At 39.3% G+C, this 10,734-nt stretch overlaps 1 protein-coding gene across 1 annotated transcript; it reads left to right on the top strand.

Moving 5' to 3' along the window:
• Window positions 1–800: 800 nt before the first annotated feature.
• LOC144645201 (uncharacterized) lies at window positions 801–2,581 on the top strand. Its single transcript, XM_078504692.1, has one exon. The coding sequence runs from the start codon at window positions 1,395–1,397 to the stop codon at window positions 2,133–2,135; it is 741 nt and encodes a 246-aa protein (XP_078360818.1). The 5' UTR covers window positions 801–1,394; the 3' UTR covers window positions 2,136–2,581.
• The last annotated feature ends 8,153 nt before the right edge of the window (window positions 2,582–10,734 follow it).

Raw genomic sequence — 10,734 nt, 5'->3', positions numbered from 1 at the left:
GGCTAACTAAAAACACTTGTTTGATCCAAGCGTGTCCGATGATATTGTTTTTATCAGCAGTTGATAAATTTCAAGAAGACTTTGATCCCTTTTTTAAGTCTACCTTGTTAGAAGTTGTGCGTTAATTTCAAGGATGATATCTATTTATTTATCTTGAAGGCCAGGGAGGAAAAGATTAATCGCAACCGGATTTGAATATCACATACTTATTATATATTCTTGAAAACTACGGCTGGTTTCCTTGGAAATGTCATGAAAAGATAAATGCATTTAACTGACTTTTGAACGTTTATTTTATGCTTTATACTGCGTCCTTGAATAGGATTTTTTTATCTTATTTATTTTTTTGCTCTTGTTTTACATTGAACCCAACGATTCTTTCTTTCGTGAAATTTTAACTATTGACTATGATAAGCAAACAAATTCGAGACAATTGTTTTTCTTTCTCGAGAGGGAAACTGCTCGCTAATAAAAGTTCTACGGAGCCCGGGGGCGTTTATCGTCAGTTTTGTATTTCCCACAGGGTTTTTCCTGCTCAACCCACACTCTTTTAAGCGAGTAACTTTAACTAAACGCAATTCCCCATAGGAGCTTTAAACATTATCACTGATACAACAATATAAGATTTTTCCCGCCACGTGTACAATCCGCCAAGAAAAGCTATTGTTCCAGCATCAACCAATCGGAAAGCTCATTATCCAAATTTGAATATCCGTGAGCCAATCACGACGCGTTAAAGTTTGTTTTGAAGTGTGAAAATTGTACGCGGCTGGCAAGGAAAACGCGATCGCGGCACAACAGCTGATTGAAGCAAACAAAGGATATTAACATGTTTCTTGGCTATTCAGCCCAACTGCCACAGTGGCACAAACGAGGAAACCAGCCGATCGCCGCGAAAATTTTTCCCATTTCATCTTAAGAAATCGGACGGAAATCGGTGTACCCGCCGTATGCCTTCCCAGTGGCGTTAAAGAAAATCCTGAAGCGTGGTTTGTGTATAACATTTAGCACGTGAATTAATATTATACACGTATAAGGATGAAGGCCATTTAGTCGCTTACAGCTGGGAGATTCAAGGACGCTTTGAAAAACTGTGGGAGTTTCTTTCAGTTTTCGACGGGAAAAGGTGTATTTATTTTTAAAAACACAACTGCCTGCAAGCTTACTCTTCCACTTGGTTTCTTTGTTCAAGGTTTTGACATTTTCTGCCATCAATTTTGAAGAATGAAACGGCTATCGCTACCACGGTAACACCAACAATGGATAGAAAAAGTGGCCGGACTTGGGGACTGCTCTGAAAGATTAAAGTTTATGTGAAATTTGATTGCGGCATTTTTACAAAGTATACTTCAGGACTCGGTTTATAAGAAGATATATTTCAAGGTCTTGTTATAATGACTCAGCCGAGAAAGACTCGCAAATCGCGTGCGCGATCCACGCGTGGGAAATCGCCCCGCGATGAATCTCGCTTCGGCATTCGTTACTTACATCATCACATGTTCGCGGGAGACACGCCTCGCGATCAACAACTCTGCCCTTACGAGTGCAAATGCGGTGCGTCAATGTCTTCGATTTACAGCGGGAAGACTCTAATCTTACTCACGCTTTCCATTCTTGTTCTTCTGATCGGAGTCACGTTTATGCTGGTCGGCTATCTGATTCCGCGAAGGTCTGTTGTTTACCTGGAGAAGAGCGATGGTTCGCGAACAGTTGTAGACAAAACCGCCATCACTTTTAACACTTTATTGGATGATTTTACTTTGGTTGGAACAGCTCTTGTACCTCTAGGAGCTCTGATATTCTGTGTTATACTAATAGTTCCACTTTGTCGCTCCTCGCCGGGTCAGAAGAAAGGACAATATTTCAAAGCACCCACCGAGGAATCTTCGGCGGGAAATTTAGCGACGAAGCAGACGAAAACACCAGATAGCGCTTCTGTCGCTTCCGAGGACAGCCGTTCGCTCAGTAGTGCTTCCTCTTCAACGATACAAAAAATACCAGTTCTCGCGCTCGTTCATAATGTTCAGCCTGAGCAAAAAACTGACAGTTTAGGTTCCTTGGGAAAAGGCCGAGAATACAGAAAGAAAACTGGCAAGTTTAAAGATTCATTCGACGAGGAGGAGGAAGAGGAATAAGATTAATTTAAATTCACCATAATTTCCCGTACAGAAAAACATAGGGTGTTCAAATAATCAAAACGGTTCAATTTCGTTATTTTTCTTATTTTTTTGTTTTTATTTGGAGGTTATATTATGTTATTTTATTTTTTTCAATTCTGTACAGAAAATGACTCGAACAGGTCGCTGAATTGAGCATATATTCTACATGTAAGAGTACAGAACTACAAATCAAGATCACAAAATGAAATGATTTACATATTTTTGTACAAAAAATAATATCTGCCAAAAAAAACATGGTTATTAAAGGCATCCGCTAGGGCCAAACACGGTTGGTAACGAAGGGAAACAGACGAGAAAAAGTGTCATAATATTTGTTTGGGAAAATGAAAACTGTCTTAGAATTCGGAAACTTAACCGAAATGAGCGTACTCGCAAGTGACAATAAAGAAGGATTTAAATCATTTATGTAGCTCGTCTCTTCAGATTTTTGCATATTTAACAAAAAAAAAACAATCACACAGTGTTTTGAATTGAACAGCTGTCAGTATATAGAAAAAAATTGAATCGTAGGGTAGGAAATGAAGTAACATTTAAAATTTCTTTTTTGATAAAAGTTCAGCCGAGGAAATGAATGCTGACAAAGTGACCTCCTTGCATAATTGATGGTGATTTTAAGGGTTATGTTACGGGATCATTGATTTTACTCGTCAGTCAACGGTCACCGCATTTGCGTGATCGTCTGGCCGGCTACATTAAACAAAGGCAAAGGCAAAGGCAAGTTTTTTATGCAACTAAAAAGAACGATAAATGGAAACTTTTGGGGTAGAATACAGCCCTACGAAAATTCCCTTAAAACGACTGCATGGGAGGCTATTTGAAAATAGAATATTGAATATAGTATGCGAAAAAGACTTGCAGAAAAACACGATTGGATGCTAGGAGTGAAGATGGATAATTGAAACCTTGACCGGGCTAGCAGACCTTCTGTCATGTGGTCGATGAGGCAATGGTCGAGAGCTACAATGAACCATAAGGCCAAGGGACATCGAGATTTGGCTGTTTTATTTTATTTATTAAGGCTGCCCAAACTTTTTTTAAGAAACCTTTTGATTTTTTCGGAAACTGAAGATTTTTTTTTGGAAAACTCAAATTTTTTTAATGGAACTCAACAATTTTTTTTATGAAATACAAGTTTTTTTCCCCGAAAACTCAACCTTTTAAAAACTCAGGTTTATTTTAGAAAACTCAACTGTTTTCAAAAAAATTGGCGATCGTTCGAGAATGTGGTATCAGAAAGAGCGCGTAAATCAGCTTATAACAAAAGTCCAGTAATGACATCGTTCAAAAGATCAACTGAATTAAAGCCAGGTATTTCTGTTCTTTGTCTCGTCTAGGACTGATACCACAAGGAAAGCACCGATTCTCGTCCGATCGCCAAAGTTAAGCCCTGTTGGGGTTAGTACTTGGATGGGCGACCAACTGGCTTCCTTTTTTTAATTTCTCAGTACGAAATTCAGGCACTTCCATTTTGTTTCTAATGGCTTCGCTAACATATTTCGGCTTTGTACGTTTCATAGTCTCGAGCTTGGCGAGGACGTCTTCTGTAAATTATAAACTGTTTACTGGTTTTCTACTGCGAGCAGCCGCTGTCAACAAGTTAATTTTTCTGTCACCGCAGCGAATATCCACAAATTAAGTACCTGAATCATTCTTAGCGACATTTTTAGCCTTTAATAATCGCTGTCTGAGAAAGGTAGCAGTTAAAATTTTCCGTTTGTTTGTTTGTTTGTTTGTTTTTGTCGCTGTTGTTGTTTCCTTTTAAATGTTTCACAATTCCGCGTTTTTAAGGTCGCGCAGGACCCTTGCTCATTAATAAATTCATAAGCCAAATTTCTTGACGGGGTGCTATCTTGTAATGCTTTAATTCGCTACGTTTTGAACACTGATTCCTCTAAAATTTATCAAGGATATTAAGGGATGATGGAATTACAACATGATTGTCCTTTTACTGAGAGATGACCGTTTACTGTAATGTTACAGGCTCTTTTAAGAGTTCAACTGCAGATAATGCGATTTTGTGTCCAAGTTTTCGGCTACAACAGCGCACCGAATTAAATGATTATATAACCTAGTGATGAATCATAACCTCTTTTGTGTTATGACAAGAACGAAATTTTCGATTTCAAAAACCGCTAGAAGTTATCTGCTTCTAAGAGAGTAAAAATGTGAAATCTAAACTTTGAAACGTGCTACCTTCATTTTGAGAACGAAATTTCAAAATTCGCTCTTGTCATAACACAATAGAGTGCACCAAGTTTATGTTCCTCGCGAATCAACTCCTGAAATTCTATAACGGCAAAGAAAACTTGCAGGATTTTCCGCTTCCGAAGACCTTCCGAGTCAATGTTTACAACCGACGTGTGCTACATTCACAGCTGTGAATCTAATTATGATAATTCGCTTTGTTTCAGCGCACGGCATGCAAAGCTGAGAACAATACCATGTAATTACTTGTACAAAGAACTTGAAGAAAAACGTTGTCATGAATATTTCGTTTGTTGTCGGCTTCAGTCGTCGCAGTTCGTGCATACTCTTTAAATAAATACATACATAATGATCTCAAGGGTCCTGCGCGACCTTAAATATTCCTTCATTTCGCGTTTAAGGATATTCCGTCATTCCGTGTTTTAGTATATTCCGCCATTCCACCGTGCCGATCCGTCATTCCGCCGAATAGGGTCACCCGCGATCTGCCATCCTCCTTCTTCTTGAAACGACCTCATCAAGCTTAAGACGATGCAATCTCGAGCCTAGAGTCCGTCGTGTGCAACACCGCTGACAAAGCACGTTGTGTAAAACCACTGAAAATTTATTGGAAACCCCGTCCAAAAAAAAATCCCGCCAAAAAAATCCTGACTTGAAAATCCTAACTCGAAAATCCAACTCGAAATCCTAACTTGGTAAATAGGCAAACTCAGTAGGATTCTTCTGTCAGAAAGTCAATACGTTGGAGGATCGCTGTTTTCGTCCGTGCTGATCCGCTATAAACTGCCAAATCTTATCCCCTTTATTACACCCCTCTGTAACAGACCTGGTGAAACCCGACCTGGTGGGTTATTGTGCCCTCCCTGGTGGAAATTTGTCCTCCCTGGTCCCTGGTGATTATCTGAAAAATCCCTGGTCAATTTTATTTCTCCCCGGTGAGGAATTTTGTTTACCTGGTCAGGAAAAAATCAACCAAAATCTTTATAAACAGAAGAAAACGACGTGCGGCAAAAAGATACATGATTTAATAATTGACTATAACTTGATGTAAATATAGCAAAAAGTAATTGTCAGTGCGACAGATCGATTACCGTTTAAAACTCGCAACATAAACCACCTTCGCTCTGATTCAAATCGCCCCCAAAACCGGTTAAAAAAAACACAGGAACGCAGGTAAATAAGAACATTTTTATTTTAAGATTATGAATAACCAATACAGCGTTTGGGTTCCCTGTGGCGCGCAGCTCAAAATTGTGCACGATTACCCCGCTAAGTGAATGGCATACAAAAAGTAAGTAATCAACCTGGTAGATTTTTGACTTCCCTGGTCGATTTTGTGTTGAAAACCTGGTGGAAAATCAGGTGTCACCAGGTCTGTTACAGAGGGGTGTTTTATTCGAGACCTACAGTGTGTTAAATTCGAAACTTTAGCACACCTATGCCTACCTCACCCTAAGGCCATTTAAACTGGAAAAGAAATAAATAGAATAGTCTCGAAATATCACTTCTGGCATTTGAAGTGTTATCAGAGATTCCAACCCGGCCTCCCGTTTCGGCAGGAAACCTTTTGACCTGTTTTCGGATATCGTTTCTGGCCTTCCGTTTTTTGTAACTTTCCTCTAGCAAAGTAAGATAACGTTTTCTCTGCTATACTAGCCTTCTTCGCACGATCCTTTGTCGTTTATCTATGGTATCCCGGGCAATCATCTTGGGCTTCTACCTTTAGCGCTTTCTACAGTTGCATGAGCCCGCCGTTTTTTAGAGGCGGTAATGCGATGGATTGCCTCGACTTCATGCGACGTTTGTGTTCCTTCGTGGTTTTGCTTGGCTTTCTATGGTTTTTAGTTGGTAAATTTCCATCGACTATGATCTCAAATTTTCCGACGCATGCCCACAGACTCCTTATAGACTCACACCTTCGGCGCTAGTAGTAGCCGAGACCAAAATCTACCGTTTTTTTTTTTTTTCATCTCTGAGGGTTGGAATCTCGGTGTTATTTTCATGTTATATTGTTTACTCCAGAAGCTCTAAATACGGGACAACAGGTCTGTAGGAGACATTTTGTTTTAACACGTTTTGACTCTTTTACCGGCGTTGCCTTGAAGAAAGGACTCTGGCTGAATTTCTCTTCACAACTTTAATTAAGGTTCACTCCTGCTTCAGTTCCTGCTCTCAACTGAAGCTTACACGCTACAAACAACGCTAAAGAATCCACACCTTGATTCCAGAACGTAAAGTGATTGGTTAACGTAGATTACGTTAAGTTAAGTTTTCTGATTGGTTCAACTCGAATGTTTTGGGATTTTAACTTAACCTGGCAATAGGACCGTAACCAGACCTTCGCCATAGACGAGGCAATGTCTTGCTGGTGGGTTCTGGGGGCATACCCTCCTAGAAGCTATGAAACTCTTTCAGAGACATTTTTCATGAGGTATTTCTTGAGAAAAATCACTCTTGTTCAACTGGGATTATTTTTCCAACAAAAGATATTTTGTTTTAAATTTTGGGTTTAACTCTAGACGAGGCAAGTGCCTCGTCTTGCCTCTTGCTAGTTATGGCCCTGCTGGCAACGGCGGCGCTCTCTGCCGCAAGCCTCGTACTTATTTTTGCTGTAAAACTTACAATTCCTAACGAACTGATCGGCCTAGTGAGTTGGCTGATAGGAGCAAAGCATAAATAAAAGTTTTCCCGATACCAATCATTGACATAGCTGGAACTAAGCGGGTTAATTTTCCTTCCGTACGTGATCTGTTTTCAAAATGTAAAAATCAGTATATACCACAAAAGGATCCAAAAGTAACATGTAAATATTTTGAAGGTAACTAGGTAAACTAATTAAAGTGATCAATTGTTCATAAGGTTGAATGGAATCAATGTTCCACAGTTCGTGCTGGTCAAAAGACCAGAGTGTCCAGAATAAACTTAAACTAAGTTAAGAATACTTAAAAACATAAATGCAAGTAATTAAAAAATGGTGACCAGCTCGTTACTTGTCTGTTTAGCGCACACAAAAACATTAATTGTCTAATTGAGCTGATTAAGCCAAACAATAGTTGTTTACGAAAAGTAATCAATCGATCTGGAATCAAAGGAAAAGGGGATAGGGCCTGAAAATTTTCCCACGAGAGACTAGAACTTGGCATAAGTCAGCCACGTGTTCTGGCACGTGTATATTGTTTAGTAACGATCTGGTCGTTGTACGAAAAGTACAGATCACGTTATGTAGTTGGACTGGATTATCCTTACTCTAATGGCTTCTAGTAAATTGAATAAGATTGTTTGTAATTGGTTAAACACGCGAAATCACTCAAAACACACGAAATCATTCAAAACACGCGAAATCATTCAAAACACACGAAATCACTCAAAACACTTAAATCAACTTATATTTTAAAATATGAAAGTGAATATGAAAATAACTAAAATTGTGTGCCAACATATTATTAAGCAGAGTCGCCTCCGGTGACTCAAGGGAATAGAAAATACGAAGGTCATAACAAGAACTAATCAAATGGTTTTTTTGGGGGTGGAGGGGAGGGATTTTAAAGTTTAAATTTTTTTCCGGTTAAAGATTAAGCACCCGAAATCACTAAAAACACGCAAATCAACTAAAATTTAGAAATATAAAAGTGAATATGAAAATATCTAAAATCGTGTGCCAACAATCATTTGCCTTTCGCCTTTTATTAATCAAAGCTCACTTGACGAAGCTTTTCCAGGATCCCTTCCAGGCTTGAAATCTCGCGTTGAAGCTTTTCAGTGTCAAATCTGGGATCCTCCAACACTTCTTTTACATACTCATAGTCTGCGTCAGCCTCTTCGTACTTTTGTTTAAGATCAGATATCTCCGTGTTGATCCTTTCCACATCGGTTTGCATCTTTTGAAAACAGCAAAAAATGAGTGTCAGTCGGGTTTTTGAAAAAATAGAAGCGACGCAAGATTGTGGAGAGGCAGGCTTAGTGTTAATAGTGGTTTTGTATAATACATTCGATTTACTCGTCTTAGTCTAAGTCAAGCTGTTCATATTGGACGGATTACTCGTCCTAGTGTGAAAACACAAGTTAAGGAAAGTAATTTATCCAACTACAGTTTATGTTATCCGTCAGCAAGTGCTTTATCGTATCCTTTCAAAACGATGTTAAAAATTCCCCCAGCATAATAGGAAGACTAAATAACTCAGCGGAGGGGAAAAAAACTCCAGGACACCAAGAAACTATTCATGTAGGTAAAGCAAGTTATGATAGGCCCTAGTTGAAGTGGGAAGCTTTGCTCTATCTTTTCTGACAAAGCTTGTTTCCTAAGTTATAGGGTGAAATGACTGTGTATTGCAATTTGTTCATATCAAGTGACTCGCCAAGATGTCTGTGCACTAATGCAATTTAAGCAAACTGAGCGACATTTTTGAAGGCGCAGAGCGAATTGCAAGCCCTGAACGTTAATTGCCTCTTAATCAAACTTAACTTTTTTCAACCTTCATTTCTCATCAGGTTCACCACCGCACAAAGATGTAAAAACGTTAACTTTTTAAAATTGAACTGGGATGTTTATGATAACAAGAAGTCACCCAAACAATTATCTTGTGTTGAATAAAAACAAAGCTGACAGAAACCAAACACATTTTTAGAACTAAAAACTTTACTTTAAGCTCAAATCAGCTTAGCCCCAAGTTGCCGACCGAAGCAAGAATTTCTTAATCCACTCCGCTTTGTTTGAGTTACTGCAAATACTCTTTACCTCAGTTACCTGTTCATATTTGTTGACTTCAGCAACTGCTTCATAAATGTCCTTTCCTGCAAGAGCAGCGTCAATTGCAAAAGATGCTGCTGTGCCCACCCCTGGAACACACGATGCTGCCCCTGAAGCAACCTCCATTCCTGCTCCCGCGAAGTCTCCATGCATTAGTCTCCAGGCTCCAAATCCAATTCCGAACGCTAATCCCACGAAAGGCACTTTCTTGGCTGCAGATTTACCAGCAGCCCTTGCTCCCGTCTTGGCGGCTGCCTTCCCAGCTGCTTTCCCAGCCACTTTCCCAGCTTCTTTCCCAGCTGCCTTCCCAGCATCCTTTGCGGCTACTTTTACCACTGCTTGAGCTGCTTCTTCGCCTGTTGCTTTTCCCGCTGCTTTTCCCACTACTTTCACTCCTGTCTTTTCCGCTATTTTAGCAGCAATTTTTTCTCCTACTTCAGTCAAAGTAGCTACTTTAATAAGCACTTTTCCTGACGAGGCCGTAAGCTTTACTTTCAGATCTTCAGCGACAGCTCTGTCGGCTGGTTGATCGAAAATACGATCTATCAAATCTTTCAACTCCTGCACTTTGGAATTTACTTTTGATTCGATAGACGATTTCACTGCCCAGAAATTTGCTTTTATTTCCAATTTTATTCTTGCTTCTTCACTTTCTTTCTCTTCCTCAGTTATATTTACATCGACTTGCAGATCATTCCACATTCTCCTCAAATTATCAAGAGCACGATCTGCTACCTTCAGAATGTCGTCATATTCTTCAGTATTTGCTTTTCCAAAAGGTCCGAAATGCACAACCGAGATGCGGTTGCCTGCACTTCGAATAAAGATTAACCAGTTCATCCCTCTACCTCTACATCGTCGATCAAGATACTGAAAGAGGGGATGTCCCGGTATTATTAACATAATACGGCGGCCTCGTGGCAGTCTGGCCCAAGGTGGAAAGACTTGTTGATGACCGTTTGAAATCGTTATGCAGATTTGCCCTAAAATGCCGTCTACGTACAGCGCATTCCGGCGGTCGAGGTGATCGGACATACGGAAACTGAACGTTAATCCACCTACGGTTTGGAAGTCAGGGCGGATTATACATCTGTTAGCCATCTTTAAAAGCCTGAAACATGAATTTTAGCTCCCGGTGAATATCTTTTTAAAATATTTATACTTATATTTTTTAAAAAAACATACAAATATAAATATTATATGCCGAACATCAAAATACCTCCGGCAACCTATTACACGACAGTGCCTTCGACAGAAGAACTCTATTGTTTATTTAGTGAAAATAATATATCAAAAATAAATAACAATCAATATAATGTCCAAAATCAGAGTCAAAAACTCACTGTTTGCCAACAAATCAAATTGAGAGATCCAAGAATAGGGAATATTTTGGCAACAGAATTAAGAGAACGCTTTATTTTATGTTCCGGCCTCAAGAGTCCTCATGGGCCCGAAGTTTTATTTTATGTTATGCTTTCCGGACTCATACATTTTCGATATTATCAGTAGCTATGGACGAATTCGAAACTCCAACAGCGACATGCGAACCTTTTGAAATTGCGCCGTGAAAAGGTTTGAAATTTAGACGGGGGACATAATGAC

The sequence above is a fragment of the Oculina patagonica genome, chromosome 3 (genome assembly GCF_052425735.1).
Source record: "Oculina patagonica isolate OP01 chromosome 3, crgOcupat, whole genome shotgun sequence".
NCBI classification, from domain to species: domain Eukaryota; kingdom Metazoa; phylum Cnidaria; class Anthozoa; order Scleractinia; family Oculinidae; genus Oculina; species Oculina patagonica.
This window is presented reverse-complemented; position numbering and strand designations above follow the sequence as displayed.